This window comes from Chrysoperla carnea, chromosome X, assembly GCF_905475395.1.
Source record: "Chrysoperla carnea chromosome X, inChrCarn1.1, whole genome shotgun sequence".
NCBI lineage: Eukaryota > Metazoa > Arthropoda > Insecta > Neuroptera > Chrysopidae > Chrysoperla > Chrysoperla carnea.
The window spans coordinates 33838694-33862305 of record NC_058342.1 but is presented as its reverse complement, the minus strand read 5'-3'; the positions used below and the strand labels follow the sequence as shown (position 1 = coordinate 33862305).

At 30.6% G+C, this 23612-nt stretch overlaps 1 protein-coding gene across 7 annotated transcripts in view; it reads left to right on the top strand.

The window, feature by feature from the left end:
* The window catches only part of LOC123302584 (potassium voltage-gated channel subfamily H member 7), a 110732-nt gene that overhangs the window by 72540 nt on the left and 14580 nt on the right, over window positions 1-23612 (top strand). For 6 of the 7 annotated variants that reach the window (XM_044885573.1, XM_044885572.1, XM_044885571.1 and 3 more), the window contains exons 9-12: window positions 16254-16346; window positions 19453-19615; window positions 20912-21093; window positions 21444-21464. In XM_044885573.1, coding sequence (XP_044741508.1) covers window positions 16254-16346; window positions 19453-19615; window positions 20912-21093; window positions 21444-21464 — 459 coding nt within the window. The remainder of the gene's footprint in view (window positions 1-16253; window positions 16347-19452; window positions 19616-20911; window positions 21094-21443; window positions 21465-23612) is intronic. The other variant, XM_044885569.1, reaches the window with a different exon arrangement.

Genomic DNA, 23612 nt, shown 5'->3' with positions numbered 1-23612 from the left:
CGAAGATGTCGCCAATGATACCGAAAATGAAGTAAATTATTTAAAGCATAATCGAAATAAAATGCAATCAAAAAGTGAAATATTAAAGACTGAAAATAAAATCAATGAGATACTTGATAACGATCGAAATTTGAATTTGGCGGCACAATCGAAAGATACACAAGGTAGATTATTTATTAAATATATATATTTTATTTAGGTTTAATAACCTTTTTATAATTTTTATTTACCTAGTTTTTAAATTCATTCCTTTCAATTTAAATTCATATGAATTTATAGGAAATACTAGCGCATCTCTATCTTTTATTATTCCTCAGTCCTACTCTGTCTCAGTCGGTCCATTATTTAAAAACATTTTAAAACACGCTGTAAAAAAGTACCTGTTGCAAGAAAATATAATCATAATCATGGGGGTTTAACCTCCGTATTTGTGACATACGCCTTATCACAGAGGGTACCCACACCATTTTCTGTTAATCCTTATTTATTCAATAACAAACAAATTACATTTTTGATGTGGGTGGAATCGGTTATTTCGTTCTTATCCTAACGAAGACAATGTGATCAAGATCATATAAATTGTTCACACTGCCGCTGCCTGGATTCGAACCCGCAACCTAAGTCTAACTAGTCCTACGTTGTAAGACGACGCCTTAGACCGCTCGGCCATTTAGACTCTGCAAGAAAATATGTTCTTACGGGGCCATCCATAAATTACGTCACGCGTTAAAAAGAGGAGAGGGTCAAATGGAAAATTTCCGACTAGTTTTATTGGATTGAATCGGAATTCAATCAGAATGAAATGTAAATTTTTCCCAATTAAATCCGATTCATTTCAATTAAATTTCAATTTAAAATTTAAATTGGTTTTAATGAGAATTCATTGGAAATTTTTTTCCAGTTGAATCCTATTCGTTCCGTTTGGTTGATTTGGAAATTCCCGATTCATTAATCGGATTTTTTTTATCAGGGAACGTTTTTTGAATGTTTTTGTTCTTCCAAATAAGACAATTTTCAAAATAATTATATACCTAACCTAAAATATCACTATACGCGTACTATTTTTAGGTCTCTCTCTATAACGATCAACCGCTTGGATGGCCACATTACAGTTCTATGTTATTACTTCTATGGTTTATGCACCGTTCCGCGCGTCAGTTGTCTGGTAGAAAAATATATGACGTAACACCAGGGGAGAGGAGCTTTTTAATTAGCTAGTGCAAATAAATTTATTTAAAATTATGTAGAGGTTATGATTATATCGTTAGAAATATCTTAAAGTGTTATAAGACTATCCTTTTCTATCTACACTGTAGTATGGGTACAAAGGACGAATTTGTGGGTAGTGTAGGTATGTCAATCTTTTGGATTATAATGGACTGAGGACTGTAATAATATTTAAAAGAGGTGGGTGGCCTTTTGTTAATAACAAGTTCAACTTCAAATACCTAAAAGTCACAGATAAAAAACACTGTGAATACAGTGCGCATGTCTGTCTTTAATAATATGTTTATAATTTAAGTGACAAGCGGTCATGAAAAAAGCTCAACAGCACCCTGTACAAAGCATCGAAGAAAAAAGCTAAGTAAACAAAAAGACATAAGCGATGATCGTAGTATACGTTCTAATGTCCAAAATAATGGCCAAAATGGCTCCGATAATTTTAAATCATTAAGTTTGGAGTCGGTTATAAATGAATGTGATCAGTTATTATTGTTAAATTTGAGTGATACGAAAAAGCAACGGGTCCAACGTAACTTTGAACAGGTAACGTTAACTTACGTTCATTCAAGTTTGACTTCCAAAAGTATGACTTTTGACTACACACTGAGTCTATGAAATCAGTATTTTATATACAGGCTGTTCCAACCAACCGTAACTATGTTTTCTTTACGAAGTTCTAATGCCTTCTTATTTAATTTTAACAATTTAAAGACTAACATTTTAATTTCAAGAAATTGCTTTTTCCACTTTTGTAATATGTTGTGACATGTTTCAGATCCTAATTCCATTTTCAAACTGTGACGGATACTACAATATTTTTTCTTCGAACTACAACTTGAGTGTCATCCCTGATAAAAAAAGGTCCGATTCAAATTTCCAATTCATTCTGATTGAATTGCGATTCAATCCAATAGAATTCAATATGAAATTTCCAATTTGATCCCATTCATGAATTGGAAACAATTGGAATTTTCAACTAATTCTATTGGATTGATTCGGAATGCAATCGTAATGAGTTGGAAATTTTTTTTCCGATTAAATCCAATTCATTTCATTGGTTGAATTGGAAATTTCCGATTCATTAATCGGACTTTATCAGTGATAGTTTGAAAATGGATTCAGAGTTCGGAACATGTCAAGACATATTACAAATGTAACAAATGAAAATAGATTTCCACAAATTAAAGCTCTCTACAATAAACTTAATCTGAGGAAAACTTAGATTTGTATAATAACCAAAGTTGTAGGAAATTTTTATTATAATTTATCATAAGACCATTCCTTCGATAAGTTTAATATCAACAGCGAAATTTACGTTGAAAGTTTGCAAAATTTTGTACAAAAAAACGATAAATTATAGTAATCTTCATTTATTAAAACTTTGCTTATTATAAAAGCTTTATAGTTATCCTCATGAATGTCAGATAAAAAAACGTCAAAGGACTTTTTGTCTTAGAATATCGTAAGAATACACAGTTTCTGTTTGGTCCGGTGATTATGGGACGAGCTGTATATACCTATACCAATTTGGTCTAGTATGTATCGGCGCTCATTGAAATTTTCCACTTAAAATTTTCCTTTCAATTTCTTAGAAAAGTTATTGAAGTACACTAAAATATCATTGGCTTCTGGTTATCGAATGATAGTCAGTGAATAATGAAATTTATCAATTTTTGTCATACCTGTAGCTCCCAAATTAAGCCTCAGATCCAAATTTGGAAAAGAGTTTTTTTGTTGCTCTTGATTAGCTTATTTTGAGAAGTTAGGTTTCTGCATTTAATAACAGAACACGTTGTATAGCTATTGTTTTCTGATTGGGCATTGAAATGTATTTAGGCGTAACACTGCAATAAATGTAATGCATATTTATGAAATACTTGCAACTTAGAAGGACTTTGAAGGACCGATTTTGCATTAATGCCAAATTTAGTCTTTCAAAGTGAACTAAACAACTCTTATTCTATGGGTTTTAAAACAGGAGTAATCTGTTTCAAAGAGGAAAGTCACAAAATATAAGTTTACAATTAAATGAGAAATTTTCACAGTGTCTAACTTTTGATTTCGGTTGTACTACTGAACCGAATTTGAAGTTTTAGTTTAGCTCATCCAACGCAGAATTTAACGCTCTTTAAAATTGAATGAAATGACATTTTCCGTCGGACGTGATTCAAGTAGAAAACTGAAAAAAGAGCAAAAATTTCGCAGTTATTTGGCCCGCCAAAAAATTTTTGATTCGCTTATCTATATTTTCGGTAAAAAAACTTTGTTGTACACAGGGAAAAACTTTATAGCCCCAAGATTAAGAAGTGAAAATTTCTTTAGGCGCTTGGGTCACGTTTGGGGTGGGGAAAAGGAAACTCACGTGATCGTCACGCAAATAAATTTTCGTATACTTCGATGTCGTTTCTAGAAAAATCAAAGGATAACTTTTGGGTAGAAATTTTTGAGCATTTTGTTACTACAACGATAACAAAACGATACTTGCTAAACAAGAAGTACTACTACAACTAAATTTGAGCTTTCGTTGATTTCATTTATTGGGCACCAAGCAAATTTACAATATTTTCAAATCAACTTGCTAATTTTTTAATTTTTATGCTGAATTCGCTATTTTATTCGCACCACAAAATATTTATATATTATATCGCTGACAATTTGTTTCATTTTTATTATTAATTATTATCAATTATTACTCATCACTCAAAAAATAATCAACAATCAATTATCTATTTAATTTTTACAATTATATTTTACAAAACTCAAAATTATATACAAAACTTTACTTAGAAAACAAAACATCGCATGGTATTCGTAATCGTATTCGAATACAGATTTCTATTTCTATATTCGAAAACAAACTCATGTGTTTATATCCAGTTATTCACAGATGTCTCTGCCAGTAATATATTTTCTAGATTATTTAAAATGCTTCTTTCATTGATAATATTATTTGTGTTATACGCAATACACGATTTTAGGCTATTACTTGAATTTTGTTTCCCACAGCGCGTTGTAAGTTCAAATTAACTTCAATTATGTGTACCCAAGTTTATACACAAGAGCTTTTCATAAATCGTCATGTGTTGAGTTTTTGCCCTTTTAGAATTATCGAAAAGCCTGTTCAAGGACTCTGCATGACCAGGAGAAGTAAATCATTTTTCGATCACAAATCAGAAATCAAAATTCAAACAAAGACTATAATGCATGTCTTTGAGAGCTTATTTCTCTAACGGGATGGAATACAGTCAAACCTGGATAAGCGAGTGCTCAAGGGAGCACAATCTCATTCTCGCTTATAGAGGTTTCTCACTAACCCGAGTTTCTCGCTAATGCAGGTACATGGGTAACGTATCTCTCTTATAGAGGTACGCAGCAATAACAAGTCACAACAAGTACGAATGTAGTAAATATGTCTCCTAAATAATATAAATAAATAAAGCTCGACTGTCGTTTATAGAGGTATAGATAAGTAGCAGTCTCACTTACGGAGGTCCATGAGGGAAAAACGACTCTATCCTACAGAGGTTTCTGTTTCTCGCCAATAGAGGTTTTGGGAGCTTAAAATGACGGGTCCTGCCAGTACTATCACTTATAGAGTTTTCTCACTTATCCAGTTCTCACTTACCCAGGTTTGACTGTATCAGATAGTTAATTTTTATCCGTCAAATATTATTAGATTCTTTTCGTAAATAAAACTGAAAGATGAAAATTCTTGCATCCCAAAAGTTTTTTGATTTTGAACCAATTTTGATCCTTAACCTCTCATTTTGTTCGTAATTGCGTTTAGAAAAAGCCTCTACCATTACTTTGTGACCCTTCTCCACTTTCTTTTTTCGTGAATTTGACTTTAATCCCCGCCAAGTTTCCGAAACGTATTAAAAATAAATAAATGAGAATAAAAATACTAATCTAAGGGCTTTTGGGGTCGTTGAATGAGGTTTGTGCAGGGTCCTTTGCTGTAATTTAGTATGTCATGGACGCAAAATCCTCAATCAAATGTACATAATGATTTATGAATATTAAGTAAGAATAAATTACAACGGATTATGGGCAACAAATTTCTAGAATTGGTCAAATTCGTATGTTGCGAATAATATTTGCATGCTAAGTAAATCAAGATAACTAATTAATTATTGCAGAAATTTTGTAATTATTTAGATCGGCCTGTAGAAAATTTATTCATTACAAATAAAAAAACATCTTTCACTCAGACAAATTTCTCATTTTACCCCTTCTCAGGAAATTAGTTGAATTTTCTATGAATGATTAGTTCAATATCCCGTTAGGATAGTACAGAGTGTCTCACTCTTTCTTAAAAATAGAAACAGTTAAAATCATGATAAATTTTACAAAAGAAATTTCCTAACCTTTTTAAAATGCAAGATTTGAAAGAAAACACAATTTTGTAAAAAAATTTGTGAAATCAATGAGGACTGAGATGTTTGGGAATGAATTTAGACAGACAACTTTTTTACTTTTCGTATTCTACAAAAGGTAAAGCAAATTTTAAAATCAACATCGTTTTTTTTTTTTTTTAATTTGTTTTCAAACATAGCAGTGAAATTCGAAAGTCGAATTTTCCACTAAAGAAGAACTGAGGATTAAATTTGAAAGATAATCGTGTTTAGTCCGTCAGGAAAAAGTCATTTGGAGCACGATTTTGAAAATGGATCAGTTCAATTTTATTGAATGCCTTTTTTTTAAACATTTCTCGGGAATAATAGCTCGGGGAGATTGGGACTCCCCAAACCTAGAAAGATTACCAACTTAAAAACGTTATAATTGAAAGTGTTCATTGTAATCGAAATAGCTTATAAACTAATCTTTGGGAGGCCGCCCTGTCTAGGTAAATACAAAATCAATATTATGGGAAATATGGCGTTAATATGCGCATGACGGTATTTCTATAAAAAGAGGTAAATAATTTGGAAACAATTGTGTTAACTAGATTTTAAAAGAATTTTCCCCAAAAAAATCCCGAAAACTTCGAAAAAAAAAAACAAAAATTGTGAATGGAAGAAAATATGATAAAGGAGAAAAAATTTTCATTAAAATTTTCAATACATGAAAAGTTGCGTATGAAAAGATGAAAGCCGAACAAACACGAAGTGTGGGGAAAAGTAACACAAGAAAAAAAGAAAAATAACGGAGTTATCTAGGCAGTCTCGAGTCTCGACGTCAAGTCATGTAAATACTTTAAACTACAAAAGAAAAAGGTGTTTTCCAAATTGAAAAAATAAACAAAGCGATGCACGCGATCACCTGAATTAAACAATTAAAAATTACAAAATTATTACTTGTTGCAAAAAAAATATCAAAAAAAATGATCAACGCACAAATTTTAACGCGAGTGTCTAAGAGTTTGGACGTTTTTTTAAGTGCTCAATGTTTTTAAAAATTAAATAATAAATTTTAAAAATTAAACATAAATTCTATATTTTTAATTAAAATGTGATAAAATTAATTTTTTTATATTTCTATATTAGTATTATAAATAATAATTAAACGTTAATTAATAAAAAAAAAAAATAATAAAAAAATTTTTAAAAAAAAATCAATTCCATGTGTTCGCTGTTAATGTTATTAAATGTTGTGAAATTACCTGCCAAAATCAATTTTAAGCTGCATTCCAAAAAATATTTTTTAAAAATTGTATCCATCCTCAAATACCCATACCCAAAGTATCCCCTCCCTGTAACACTGTGTATAAACAAATGTGTCGACTGATTATTTAACAAGAATTTTACATAACAAAAAAATTACGCCCTCCATTTTTTATATCATTTTCCACAAAAAAAAGGTAAAAGAAGTAATTTTTGTGCAAAATTTTTTCATATAATCATTGTATTTTCATGCGATAGTTTATGGTACACACAAGGACATTTTGCTGTTTTTGGCAGAATGCAGAGAAAATTGTTGTTTTCAAATTTTTTTTTTTTGGCATTCAACCAAAAAAGTGCGTTTTCTCGTAAATAAATATTGATTAAAATTTTGTTAAGTGGTATGGCAGTATCATATAGTGTAGACCGAAAAAAGACACCCGGAAAAAATTTCTGTAATAGTGTCCCATTTTTGAACGATTAAAACCTCAGAACACAAACAATTCCTTTATAATCGACAAAACTCAACCCAACTAATTCATATTTACAAAATACTATAGGTCTATATAATTTTCGGGTCTTTTTTTATCGATTTCCAGGAGGATCCTTTCAAAATAATTCGACCAGTTTTATTTAATAATAATAAATAAATAATAATGCGGTTTAACCTACGTCTCTCTGACATATACGCCTATAACAGAGGCCACCCACATCATTATTTGTTAACCTTTATTTATTTTAACTTCATACATATTTACAATTGATTCTGCACTCCCATTAATTATAAATTGTTCAAACTGCCGCTGCCTGGATTCGAACCCGCAACCTATGTCTAGACGAAACGGTCAGAGTCTAACGCCTTAGACCGCTCGACCATTTAGGCTCTAATTATCTAATAAAAAACCTTGTAGGCAATGCCACATTTGCCATGGAACTTGGCCCTTATTTTCACAATAAAAAAATTAAATTTTTCCGTTGGAAGTCCGTTGGAAGTTCCAGGTATCTACCTGATAATCGGTGAAAAAGGACCCGAAAATTTTATAGACTTTCACCACAAAAAAAAAAAAAGCATATGTAAATATTTGAGACGTTTCAAATTTTGAGGATGGATTCTGTTAGAACTTGGGAAAATTAGACGAAAATTAAAAGTAAAATACTAAAAATGATGCCTAAAAATTTAGAGAAAATCACTTATATAAGAAATAACACACAATTGCCATTCATTTCATCACTTTAAACGTATTGTATGGAAAATCAAGTGTCTCTTCTAATAATTTTCTTTATAGAAAAATGTTTGTCATGCTTTTAACTAATGAAAATAAGTTTTCCAAATTAAAATTAGCCTTGTTACATAATAAAGCATACTTTTAAAAAACACTTCAATCGAGGATTTATATGATTTAAAAACGCCAATTTTAACAGACCATTTCTATAAAAATTTATAGAATTAGGCTAAGAAAACGTGATTTTTGGGAACGTCTTAAAATTCGTCTACGGACCCACAACATTTCTTAATGCAGCACTGGCTTGTATTGGTCATCAAACCTTTTATGAACAAAGGCACCTTTTTTTTAAAAAGACATCTCCTAACCATGAAAATGGTTTTTATAGACATTTCCTCTTTTAGGAAATATAGCTATTGCTTTCGTACTGATTGATGGCATTTCGCGAAAATTTTATCATTATTCAAAATCCATCTATCATCGTAGAAGATGTCGAAAATATCCATCTTTAAAATTTGTAGAATGATTTTATAAATTTTCGGTTTTTTTGGATTTTAAGTGAGGGGAAGTGTGTTCTATTTAATTATGTAATATCTGCTATCGTTTGACCAGACTGTGGAAATCAATATACTTATACATGCTATTGTTATCACTCTAGCAGCTTGAACTTGAGTCGAATTCGAATGAAATAAAAAATCGGAAATACTTTGGAAAGGTTTTTCAAAATGATACATGATCAATTCTAAATTTTTCGATATAATTAACAGATATATGAATGTCATAAATAAATCATGAAATTTGAAAAAAGTTAAAATTTATATATATAGAGTTCGAGTCATAAAAGCACATTTTTCTTTTATAATATTAAAATTAAAAATCGTAATTTTTAAACTGTATATCACGTGACCTAAAACGCAGGCAAGCCCTGCTGTGATGTCCTATCGGTATGAGTCATAGACCATCAATTAGTTCAGTGTAGACAGTTGAGTAATATATATCCATAGATAATAAGTATTTATATGTATTATAATCAGATGTCTATGAATATATCTGTCAAACTTATTTGTGTTATTTCGTATAATGATACCGATATTACGTCATCCGCGTTTTTGACAGTTTAAAAAAGGTTTAAAATTTAAGTTTTTGGCAAGAAAGTTTGTGTATTGTTCCGAATAAAATTTTTAGTGGCTTATTATTAGCAAAATCAACATTTTGAAGTACTTTTTCAAAAATAGTAGAATAAAATTAAATTCGTTTAGTATACGCAGCTACAACGTAACGGATTGTAATATTTATACATTTTTAATGATGGAAAGGTATTGGACGCAAGGGATCACCTTAAGTAATAATTAATGTTTAAAGTTATATTAAATTGTTTTGATAACATTACAATTACGTTAAGTTATCGATTGTCCGTTATCGATATTAATTATTTATTTATCATATACAAATACAAATATTACACCATTTTATTCGCTTTGAACTTCTGTAAACAATTTCATTTGTTAACCAGTGGCGAATTTAAGCGATCATAGTCATCTCATCATGCAGAAATTAAGACACAAAGCATCATTTCTGTCTACACCTTGTAGTTAACCCCCCCCCCCCAACTCTAAAAGCAAAGCGCCCGTACTTACCCTTTTATTCAAAATTATTTGGTGCATAAATTTTTTAAATCAGTTCAGTAGTTTTTTAGTTTATCCATTGTAATGACTTTTATAGGCAAATTTCTGACACCATGGGTTATTTTAGTGCAATTTTCGTAGGGATTTCTATTTTTCTTTGATAATAAAATACAGCCTTTGCTATTTGCTGATAACGTAAAAACCCCGTGTAAGGAGTTTGGACTGATTATATGACGAATTTCTCGAAAACTACGGAAGGAGATGGGAATACCGTTGCACTAGGTACCTCTAAGACCAATTCTGTCACGATATTCATGTTCAACGACCCTAAAAACTCTCGTGTAACGAGTTTGTACCGATTATATAACAAATTTTGACGAGGATCCGTTTACCCTGAGCACCAGATACCTCTGAGACTAATTCTGTCGCGATATTCGTCTTCAGAGACTCCAAAACACCCGTGAAACAAGTTTGAAATCATTTTCATCACTATTAACCGAATTGTGAATAAATCAGACTAGGTTACAAAAACCGCATTCAAATCCGACTTACTGCTCAAATTTTTCGAACTTTGATCATTTTTTGTGCTTCGTTTTTTCGTCTACTAAGAGAATTTTTCGGATTGATTGATAGTTCCAGAGATTATTAAAACAGTATGAATGTCCGGTATTAGTACCAATTAATTTACTAGAGCCTTATTTGGTTCATTTCCTAAAAACTACTTAATCAGACGCCCTAAAAGAATTATATCTTGGTCATTTCTTTTCTTAAATCCGCCACTGTTTTTTTAACGTTATGGTGTATAAGTGTTTATAACACAACGAACAGAAACATATTCGTTTCACTATACTTAATGACGTCAGAACTCAGTATATCGCGTACACTCAAATAACTATACAGTTTACACACAACACACGTCTGTAATTGATATTGCCTATGTTATTACATGGAAAAGGTTTAGTATTTATTAAACAAAACAATGATTATGTGAAAATGTTTGCTTTGGAATCTGTTTATGGATCATATTGTGTTCAATTTACAAATTTTGGACCGTTTTAATATCGTTAAAAAAAAAAGATCTCGGCGTCAGTGCTGGGAAATCAAGTGTTTATTTAAAAAGAGACAGAAAAAAAACCTATTGCGCTTTTTATATCTTTTATGGTTATTGTCTCGTTGTGGGTATACGGGGGGTGGAGAAGTTGGGGTTAAACCACCTTCCACTGAGAAGTTCTCCATATAAATTTAAACTAATAATACAGTCGTGTAAATAAAGCCATTTATGAAACGAATTTCCACCGAGTATTTCGGCATTTGTTGACTTTTCTTGATTTTTGATCTTGAGACTGTTGACCATGTGTAGTCGTCGCTTTTTCGTTTAACTTCGGACGCCAAAGTTCAAGAATATATATCCATGATAATTTTCCTAATATTGAAAATGTCTTTAATTATTCAGCTTTCAATTTTTTGTAAGCCAAAGCAAATAGCGAAAAACTTTATTCTTATTTTTTATCTACATTCATCATAGTTGAAAATAAGATAAAAATAATTTCAACCCTAAATTTGTATCTCTTAAATAGATGCAGAAGACACATGGTTTTTTTTCTTTTCTATATGATTGCTAATATGTTTTGAAATTTGTTTTCATTCGTTCCAAGTGAAAATTATCAAAAAATTTCAAAATATGTCGTTTTTTCGAGATACCATTTACTAGACTATCGTTTTTGCCATCTATTTATTTAAATAATCGGGCCCAGTCTCCTTAAGATTTTCAGATTTGATATCGATCCTTCGAAAAAATTAACGAAATCGCTATGATATAGCCCCTATCGATATGACCATTTTTAAAGCAACCGTTAAGCCGTTTTAGGGATCATTCAATTTGTACATCCTACGTTCGATTGATTTAAAAATTGAAAACGTAAACAGATTTCAACAAACACAAAAGTATATCTAAATAACAATTTTTACAGTTAAATCTCGTTAAACAAAATAAAGAAAAACCAAAAACAAAAAAAAATTGATATTTAGATAAGTACGGTATCGAAGATTATGGAAGAGAAGAATTTATTAGTTGAAAGCAATGTATCGTTATTAATATGTCCACAAAAAACTTCAACAGAATTAAAAAAGAAATCAAGTTTAAAAAAATCAAAGAAAGCTCAAACAAGTGCGACACAAAGCGCATCATATTCAGACAACAGAGACGGAGAACCAGCAGATAGTGACACAGTCCCATTAAATGAATATTGTGACACAATCAATAGCAATATGAGTATTGGAAGCACGACACCCACACCATTAAATACAAACTCAAAATCATGTAATTTTAATCAGAAAAAATCAATTTTAGAACATTCGAGAAAAAATTCGAAATCATGTACGTTCTTTGGTAGTACTGAGAATACACCAACACGAACACCACCGAACATTAGCGATACGATACTGGGAGCGGCTACTGTAACATCTGCAGATAAAATGCCAAAACAATCGCCAAATAGTAAACCGAAATCATCATCGTTAAAATACGATTTTATTGGCTCATCATCCATAAGTCATCCAAGCACACAAGATACACGACGCAAAAGCACGGCCGCAACTTTATCAAACAACGGCGGTGCTTCATCTTCATCAATTAGTAATAATAAGTATGTGATCCCGAAGGAAGCGAAATGGAGTTCTGTGAAAGTGCGTGGTACCGGTTTTAAAGACAGTCGTAAAAGTATTGTACGTTTAGAGAATAATCCCAATTCTGTATCGAACATCTCATCATCTTGTAACGGTTTAACCAAAGCGTTAAGTAACTTAAATATAAATATTGGTGGGGGTAGTGGGAGTGGGATTGGGAGCGGTGGGGGTACTAACAATAATATACCAACGTGTTTAAAAAGTCCAGCACCTACTGAAAAAACACCAGCATCAGGTACTTCAGGAACAGGCACCGGTACCACAGTTCCACCAATTAAAAATATCGGTTCAGAGGTATTTACTCAATCCATTTTCAAATTCTATTCTACTCTAGTTCTAGTGATCTGGGATAAATTCATCAAAGTCGCCTTAACCACAACCAGAGGGCCTGATACCTGATAACTGATAGTGATCAAATACAACTCGTTTCATATCTACAATATAGCCATCATCAGTGTTTATTAGTTACCAAAGACCACCCTTCGCTTGTTATAAAACCATCTGAAATACCAAAGAGATGAATCTGATCTAGATGTTCATTTTTCCAAATTTCTTTTGGCGATCAAGTTTCCATTTCCCCTCAAAAATGGATAATGTTAATGGGAGCCAACTTGGTGGCCCTTTTACTTAAAACATTACCATTCTTTGAGGAAAAATGAAACCTAGCCCATCAAACAATCAACTGAAATACCAAAGAAATGAATTTCTTTTGGCGATTAAGTTTTCATTTCCCCTCAAAGATGGATAATGTTAATGGGAGCCAACTTGGTGGCTCTTTCACTAAAAACATTTTCCTTTCTTTGAGGAAACATGAAACCTATCCCGTCAAACAACCAACTGAAATGTCTAAGAAATGAATCGGATCTAGCTTTTCATTCTTCCGCACTTCTTTTGGGGATTAAGTTTTCATTTCCCTCAAAGACGGATACTGTTACTGGAAGCCAACTTGGTGGCCCTTTCATTAAAAACATTACCATTCTTTGAAGAAAAAAGAAAACTGAAATACCTAAGAAACGAATCTGACCTAAGTCTTCATTCCTTCAGATTTCTTTGTCCGTCTTCTCAAAGTACTGTTATTGAGACCTAGCTTAGGGGCCATTTCACGGCAAATATTGACATTCTTTGAGTCCGGTCCTCGAAAAACAAGCTGAGTCACTAAATCCAAAATTTTGTAAAGTTCCAGCTTGTCGTTTGACGAATGAAATTTAATTTTTCCTTGAAGAGATTATTTTTAGTGAAAGATTCAACAAATTAAGTCCTAGTAACTATCATCTCAGGGAAACAACTACTTTGGTAGCTAATTTATACTCATTATGACTATATTGAAGATCGAAATACGAAAATTTTAATAAAAATATGGTTACGAGTCTCTGGATGACTTTACTTAATGCAGACCCGATGTTCCATAATTACCTCAGTACTCCCCCCGGAAATCACTTTATGTAATTTAAATAAGGCCATGAAATCGTTATTTTCACTGTGAAAATTATGCTAGAAAAAGAAGAAAATGATGCTACACAAACATAAAAAAACTAATTTTGGATGTATTCGAATAAAGCATCGATAAGCGATTGAAATTTTAAAACTCGTTTTTACATCACTTGCCGGAAAACTTCAAAAACTAGCAATAATATACGTTCTCGGAAACTTTATTTACGTGGTGAGAAAATATACATAAATAGAAAACCGTAGTTCTAGATCTAAAAAATTGCCTTATTTTTTCTATAAAATTTTCTCTTTTAAACAAAAATGTTTCGGGACAACACTGTCCTCTTTTCCAAAAGAAATCTTTCTAAAATTCCAAAAGAAATCTATCAAACTTAGAATTGTTATCTAGCATAATTTTCGCTGGGAATTTTCAAAATGAATTTTGAATTTGATGAAAGGGGGTTTGATTTTCGCTCAAAATCAATGAGTAAGTTTCGAATCGAAAATTATCTATAATTGATAAATTCGATGACGTTGAATTCGAATCGTAAATATATTAAAATTCAATAAATATTTTATTTGGACGTATAGAGAGTTGAATATTTAACGATTGTGACATTTCGAAAACAATCAATGACCTAAATTTTTCTACATATTTTTCCACGAATTAAATCATTGTAAACAAAAGATAACCTAGCAACTACCCTGTGTATATTTACAAGTTCCCACAAATACGCGCATCTTATTCTCAAACTCAAATTTGATGTTAAAGTTCGAGCACTAAAGCTCATAGATAAAGCTCATACACAGATTTACTTATACTTAAACATAACTCTTCAAAGATCAAATCAACAGACACAAGCTATCGATATATTTTAGTGTGGAGGCTACTGATGCTATTGACCTTCCAAAACGATCCAATTTTATGAATAGAAGACCTGAAAGTCACTTTTAGCAGGTGAAACTATTCGACAAACCTTCAAAGGACCTCGGACAATGGTATATAGTAAATGGCTAAGTCAAATGTCACCAGAATTTGGGAAAATATTCTTATTGTCATTCGGAGCAAATGTCTCAATGGGAACAAATCTCGCCAACGACCCGTTTTCGAGATATTTCATGTCAAATGTCGTCACCTTCCCTGCTAAATCTCCTTATTTATGCCTGAAACGATGCCAGGAGTGAATCGATTTCTACCAAAGTGTCAGATAAAGTTACCCAACATTCACAGTGTATCTCTGAATTTTTCTGATTCTTTTGGAGTTTCCAGTTTTGAGTTATGGCAACCGAAAGAGGGTAGCTTCATCTGATACTTTGCTAGAAACCGATACATTCCACTTATAAATAAATAAATAAATAAATATGACACAGCATCTCTTGAAATTCAATTAAAATTGGGAACTTTGATATGGAATATCTCGAAAACGGCACGTGGAATATCTCGAAGACGAATATTTTCGTAGACATTTCTTGGAAAGCCATTTTCTATGTACAATTGTCCGGGGTCCTCCGTTTTAACTACCTTCAAAACTATTTTCTTCGATCTCTTTCGCTTGAAAAATTAGTTTTTTTTGTCAAAATCGGTTTTTTAACTTAAATGTATTTTGTAAGTCGCATTTTTGTCCAATTTTTTATTAATACGTATTTCGAACTAAAATACAGCCATGATCATCAATATAAATTAGCTAATTCAACGATTAGCTAATTCATACTAATAGTGTCTACAGTTGAGTCGAAATACGCATTCGGTTCAGAGTTCAATCTTCATAAAATTGATTTCGAATCTACTAAATCAGGTTTTGAAAGGTTGATATGTATAAAAATTTTCATTCCGGTTAGCCTCCCGACAAACTGTCCTTTTGTACTTGTACCTGCTAGTTCTTACTGTAAAAACAACAAATTTTTGCTATATTTTAAACAGCTAGAAAAGTATTCAATCAAATTATATTTAGCTTTTGAAATTTTCTTTTTTTTCATTTTCCCAAAAATGTTTTTCAAAGTAGAAATAATTTATGTTGCTAATATTTATTATATTACTATTTTTTTATTTAATTTCTTTAAATTTAGCACTTTAAAAATTTGATTTTTTTATATATTAAAATTTAGCGGAATGTATGTAAATGTGGAACTAATTTTAGACCCCTTACCAAAAGTGGAACAAATTAGGGTTATGCTCTTTTCTGGATTTTGTAATAATAGTAAAACCTTCTAAATTTTTTAAGTGTGTAGTTTGAAAATTAGAGAAATTATTCGAAATTCTAGTGCTTATCGAGGTTTTTCTGTATACAAAATCCAAAACTATTATCATAAAAATGAGCTATCGAAATCCGCCGATCGATGGTAACGGGTGTCCCATTTACATACATCCATTTAGCATGAGATTAATTATCAAATTTAATTTTAATTTAAATAAATAGTTAATTTTCAAGAATTTTCATACCAGATTGCTGATAAGTATTGAATTACAGGTGCTATCATTAGGAGCGGATATTTTACCTGAATATAAATTACAAAGTCCACGAATTCATAATTGGACAATTTTACATTATTCACCATTTAAGGTAAGCTTAGTTTGAGTTCATTTTTATAGATTATTTCATCTAAAGCTTAAGAAACTAACCCTTAAATATCCTTAAAAACTAGAGAATATATCGAATTACTATTTTAAACAAAATACTAAAATATTTAACATTAGATTTTTGTATTAGTAAAGTCAATAATCGGCAATAAAAGAACACTAAGGTCTTCGAAAAAAAGATGTAAAGTAAAAGCTTAAATCTTTAGAATAACTGTGTAATTAATTCTACATTAAAATTCTATACTATTATAAATAATGATAAAAAAAAAAGCCATCTATGAACAGGAAGGAGAAGCTATCGAAGATCAGAATCATTTAATTAATAATTAATTGTACAGTTTTAATTTTTATTATATAAGTGTCGTTTTTTTGACTGAAAAAAGTTTTAGTTTCCTGTGTTATATTTGTAGGTATATTCATAGCATGTTGCGAAAATTTTTTACCCTACCAAATATTATTTTTTTATACATGACCTCCCCAAAACTTTTGTTTTTCAAAACTCGCTTGACAACATTAAATAAAACATCGGTTATAGCAACCGACTATCATTTCCATTAATCACTCTTTTACAAGAATGAAGAGACTTAGAGTAAAAAAACGGTTTAACTCTAACGAACACCTTTGTCATAAATCTACAACTGAATAAATTCTACAACTTGATCGACATATCTTAATGCCTAACAGGAACAGCTCTTAGACTAAAACACTTTTATAAATATCTTATACATAATACCACTTAACCTATTTATTAAATAATATTAGGGTTCAGTTTCATAAATTACGGTTAGTTATTTATCAATAATTCTCTAAAAAGTATCAATCGTGTCTTGTCTTGCTACAACGGTAAGAATATGAGCTTTTAGTGTTATTAGATATAATCGATTTTCTCAGAAACTACAAGCCCAATGGTCAAATAAACCTGATTTTTGAATTTTATGGGTCAAAATTACCCAGTAAACTGAGTTTTATCAATTTCTGTGATAAAAAATTTTTTCCCATTTTTCTCGATTTTTTCAAAGGGGTACTACCCTAAAAAAAATTACAAAAAATCGAAAAAAATTTTTCGTTTCCGATTTGAATGAAACTTATCTTATAAAGTAATTATGCCCCCAAAAATTCAAAAATCGGGTTCGTAGAACATTTAGACGAGACATTTTCGAGATAACGTCAAAAATCGTTTCAAGATATCATCTTTCTCTCAGAAACTGACCTTATAAACACGACTTGACTAGCCAAATGACCAAATAAACCCGATTTTTTAATTTTTTTGCGTCAGAACTACGCAGTAAACTGAGTTTTATCAATTTCTTTGACAAAAAAAATTTCTCGTTTTTCTCGATTGTTTCGTTTCCGATTTGAATAAAACTCTTATTAAGGTAATTTTGACACAAAAAACGAGATAATGTCGTAAAAATCGATCCGAATATCTTTTTTCTCAAAAATTACTAGCCAACCAATTTTAGATGCGATGTCGCTGTAACCGATTTGGAACTGTATGCTAAATGAACTAAAAAGAAAAAATGATATCTGATTTTTTGACAAACTTTATAAATAGACACAAATCAATTTGAACGAATATTGAAACTGTGTTGAAACGGGGTGGGGGGAGTTGAAAAAAAAGTTGTTCACACAATTTTCACAATTAAATAATTATGAAAATCAGGTTTGAAAATTCATATTTATGGAGATCAAACAGAATACTAAAAAAATTTTTTTAATAAAAACTTACCCTTATGCACATTTGAATAGTAAATGAAAAGCAAGCAACCATTATCAAAGTTTTCCCATTTAATAAAACAAAAGCTGTGACCTAGTTACTCCATCTCATGTGATGATGAAAAGAACTGAACTGAAAAGGAAAATAACATTATTTTCATGTTATATATTTTCTAATACAGGCTGAATTGGTTTTGATATTACCTAATATCATTATCAGTGAATAGTTATTAGTGCAATAAATAAGCCGGAAAATACCATCAAATGTGGAAAAGTGATGGAACAGCTCCGATTTTAAAAATTTTTTGTGTACGTGTTCCTTAGACCTTTAGGAATATTTAGCCGCACTAACCTTGGCATTACAGAAAAAACTGAGGAAATTAGGGTAGTTTTCTCATCCCCAGAGCACTCCAAATAGTAACAGAGAAAACAAATCAATATTTCAACTAGAAAATCCTCTCCCGAGGGCTTTTGAGGTCGCTGATCATGAATTCAAGGTTAAAAAGCAACTGAATACAGCTGCAACCCCATTGAAACTACCCCTGGAAGTGATAGACAAAAACTTTATTATATTAATTTAAGGTCGAAAAACAATTGAGGATGGTTTCAACCCCATTTAAACTACCCCTAGAAGTGTCAATGATAAAAAAAAAATTGAAAATTCTGAATTTCACCTCAGAAATTGTCTCCCTGCGGTTTTGAAGTCGTTGTTAATGAATTTGAGGGCAAAAAGCAACTGAATATAGTTCCAAGCAACCTCTAAAATTTTTGAAATCGGAGCTGTTCCATCACTTTTTCATATTTTCCGGCTTATTTATTGTAGTATAAGTGAACAGTGATAGGTAATGAGATCAGGGAGAAATATTTTGAAAACTACTAAGTTCAATTCAGAAAAATAAACACTGCAAAACAAATTCTCAATACCAACCGATATGAGATTGTTTCAATCACATCACAGGATCAATTAGTGAAGTTGACACAAACGCATGAGTTGTTTGTATGATTACTATTGATTTTAGTGTCTTAAGTCCACCACTGTACCAACTGCGCTACCGATGGTTGTGATTTATGTACAAAAATATGCTATTTTATTATAAAAATGATCAATAAGTTTTTTTCAAACTCTCTGTAAAATAGTACCAACAATCTTCATGTAGTTGACTCAACCCCACATTGACTAGACATGACAGGTATGTGTTCGTAGTAACCAAATCCTATATTTAAAGCAAGCGTAAAGATATGTTCTTTTAATTCATCGATTCGATTTATTTACACGATTATATATTTCAACTAAGTACAATTTTATTTCCATTAATAAAATTCATGACTTTAAACTAAAATGAATCTCTAAAATAATATTTTCTTTGATACAGGGTGTTTGGGATTGGTTAATATTAATATTAGTGATATATACAGCGATATTTACACCGTATGTGGCTGCGTTCTTGTTAAACGAACCTGGTTATGGCAGTTCCGATAAACATAAAGGACCGAAAAAGTATGCAGACGATCCAATTGTTGTTATAGACTTAATAGGTATGTGCAATTTTTATCAATTTTTACGTCAAATTCGGCACATTTTCTTTTTTTTTTTTCGATATTAGTTTTTTAGAACCTAATTAAGAATTTTTATTATATTCATTAATTTATTACAATTAGGAAATGGCAGATGATTTGCAAGTGATTTCAGCGTACCAAAAATATTCGAAAAATATTCCTTAAACTCGATATGTATATTTTCATGAATCGGGTTTAGTTGGAAAAAAAATTTCCAATTCATTCCGATTGAATCCAATAGCACTAATCGAAAATATCCAATTGGATGCAATTCATAAATGGGACAAAATTGGAAATTTCATATCGGATTGAATTGGAATTCAATCGGACTTTTTTATCAGGGTAAAAATATCAAAATTTTATTAAATTGTAGCAAATCTCAATTCTGGCGAAATTAATTTTTTGTATTTTGAGTTCACTTGTGAGTCTGATATCCTAATTTCCAGTGTTTTCGAACTTTGAAAATGTTTTGAATTGTCTTTCATTAAACCCAATCAGTCCGTTAAAAACAAAAAAAAATCGCTTTTTTGCACTAAAAAGTTGATAATATTTTAATTGTAATGTAAAATTCAAAACGTGAGATGATCTCCTACATTGATTCTTTAAATTAACTTACTTGACAGATATCGATCACCCCACGCTTTGAATTTTACATTACAATTAAAATTTGAAAACTTCATATGAAATTTCATCTTATTTGATTGGACTATTAGTTAATATCAGTGTATTTAGTCGCGGAAAATAAGCACTGAAGTTTGAAACTTTGAACAGTAAATCGTATAAAAACATATAAGGATGAATTCTTGTTGACTTCGCGTTGAGACATAGTTATTGAAATAAATACCACGATACTCGAAATAAAATTGTATATTAAAAAATTCTATTTAAAAAATACAATTAAAAAAACATACAACGGAGTTACATGTTGCTAAATATCGATATTTCGATTACAACGCAATCATCGGCAGTAGCTAAATTCATTCATATAACACATTACATTTTTTTTTAAATTGTACAATTTTATTTCGAGTATCGTGGTATTTATTTCAATAACTACGTATAAAAACAGTTGTTTCATTTTTGTTCGTTGACACTGGATATAAGGGTTGATTCGTAATTCCTTTAACTACTTGATTATTAAATGTATAAAGAGATATAGAGAGTACCGTAACGTAAGTCGTACCGTATACCGTACCGTAAACGTAACCGTATAGTTGGTAAATTTAGAATGTTGGTGTGAAAAAATTTTTGGTGTTTTATTTTTTAAATTTTTAGTGGATGTTACATTCATAGTCGATATTTTAATAAATTTTCGAACAACGTATGTGAACGGAAGTGATGAGGTTGTATCCCATCCGGGCCGTATTGCTGTTCATTACTTGAAAGGATGGTTTTTAATTGATTTAGTCGCAGCCATTCCTTTTGATCTATTATTATTTGGAAGCGATACCGACGAGGTAAGAACCCCATTTTACGACCATCACCTATATTTTTCATTATATGTTATACATATATTTTCCATCGAATTATATAATAATTTTTTAGATGTTTCATATTTTCATGAAAATTCAATTTTCATTTCTTATATATAGATATAAATATTATACATAAATATTTTTATAAAATTCAAAAAAATTTCAAAAATCACAAAAAATATTTTAAAAAATTGGCATGAAAAATTTTTAGGAAAATTTATTTTCATTTTCTCTTTTTTTTTTCATAAAAATCTCAATGTTATCGAAATTTTTTCAAGAAAAAAAACTCTATTTTTTATGATGCAAAAAACATTGAAAATTTTTGTTTCTAGTTGGGCCTGGATAAGGACGAGGTAGACACTACATTCACCGTTTGCATAGCATTTAAAGATTTTTCTTTTAAACTTTTCAAGTTTTTTGGCTTTTAAAAGCATGCGTAATGAATTTTTTGAGTTTTTCATTTTGATGGTGGAAATCTTTAAAAGTTATGCGTGCGTTTTACTCTGCATGTTCAACTCAAAGCACCTACTTTTTTAAATTTATGTTTTTTGGAAGCTCAATAATTATTTTTTGATCCTTTTTCTTAATTTTGGGAATGTATCTGTAAAAACGTTTTATTTTTTAAGTTTTTCCTTTTAAAAAAGGCTTCTTTTCGCTTTTCGTAGTTTTTCCAGCTATTCATTAAAAAATCGCATGCTTTATTTACAACTTCAACAACAATTAAATCTGGTGTAACCACCACAAAGCTTCCATATACAGACTATAATGCTACAAAGTTCCCAATTCACGATTTAAACCAAATTTCACAAATGCAAAATGTTCAAGTGTTCCACTACGACAGTTCATCACAGTTAATGCGCACGAAACAATTTTGACTCCCTAACTTGCGTGAAAGATTATAGTTATTGAAATAAATATGGATATTTCGATTGCAAAGCAACAATCGTCAGTAGCTAAATTTATTTATATAACATTTTTCAGTTCATATTTACTTTTCACTCTGTAAAAATTATTTGTAATGTGTTATATGAATAAATTTACCTACTGACGATGGTTGCAATCGAAATATAAGTCTTTTGTTTGTTTTTTTATTATATTTTTATAATTAGAAAAGTAAATTTTCGAATAAATTCGAATGTTCTAGTCCTTCTTTAATATCACAAAATACGACACACCCAAAAGGATTTATTTTAGTCTCCACAACATTGTAGTCTGTATACGGAGGTCCAAAACGGAACATTATATTCAACGAAAAAGCACAACACTCAAAAATGAATAAACAATTTTTAACTTACCCTGTGCAAATATGATCCAGAACTTGGAAATCCTCCCACAAATGTTTTGTACGATGGTAGTCCACAGCAAGAAAACGAAATGACTGACTCCCAACCCAATCAAAGTATAAAATGAGTTCGTTGCTAATGTGTTACAACCTAATATATAGTTATTTCGTATCAAAACATGCACAAACAAAAGATTAAGGGCCGTATTCAGTAAATTTTAGTCAGTAATCGTTATTGTGTTTGTTTTTTTTTTTTTATTTACCTTTGTTTTTTATTTCGAAAGTTTGTATACCACAAAAATTACAAACTCAAAGGATCCCGCAAAATTAGATAGGAAAATGGCTTTCTGGGAAACTTTTTTCTAACCCATCCTTAAATGTTCTTTGAATCATTCTGATCAAAACCTCTCACGGCCACAACAATTTTTCGAGCTACGACCGATTAAAGCTACGAATATATTATATTTTAGTATATTTCTAGGAAAATAGCTTTCTGTGAAAGTTTTTCAAACCACCCTAAAATGTTATTCGGATCGTTCTGATTAAACGCTTCCATGGTCACAAAATTTTATAAAGAGTAGTTTCTGTGACTGTGAGAACATTTTTGGGATGGCTTGAAAAAGTTTCACAGCTTCACTGCTCGTTAAAAATGTTTGTGGTCGTGAGAGCATTTGATCAGAATGATCCAAAGAACATTATAGGGTGGGTTAAAAAAACTTTCACAGAAAGCCATTTTTCTATCTATTCTTGCAGGGTCCTTTCCAATCTAAAGCTCAGTTTACACCAATCAGATGTTTGGAGAACTTTCACAAGTGATAGAACTCATTAAGAAAAAAATTCAAATGAACTAGAAATTATGTATTTCTGAGTTTCTTTCAGAAAGTTATCTTTATTTGCAAGATAAAGGCGTTCCATGACTTGCCCCTCATAGACTCAGCAGGCTAGAGAAATATGTAATTAAATTACCTATAAATAAAAAGAGAGTAAATTATAGTTGAAATTTTGTAGCACTTACATGTTTTTCCTTACCCTATTTTTACTGCACTGTGGAATTCTTCACGGGCCGAGCTAGTTTCACTTACTCACATTTTAGGATTCTAGTTTTTTATGAAATCCAAATCAAACCACCTGTTATTAATCAGAATTGAATTTCGTTGACAAAAAACAATTTCTAGATTCATGTAATTTTAATGAGTTCTATTACTTTTCACCAGTTTTC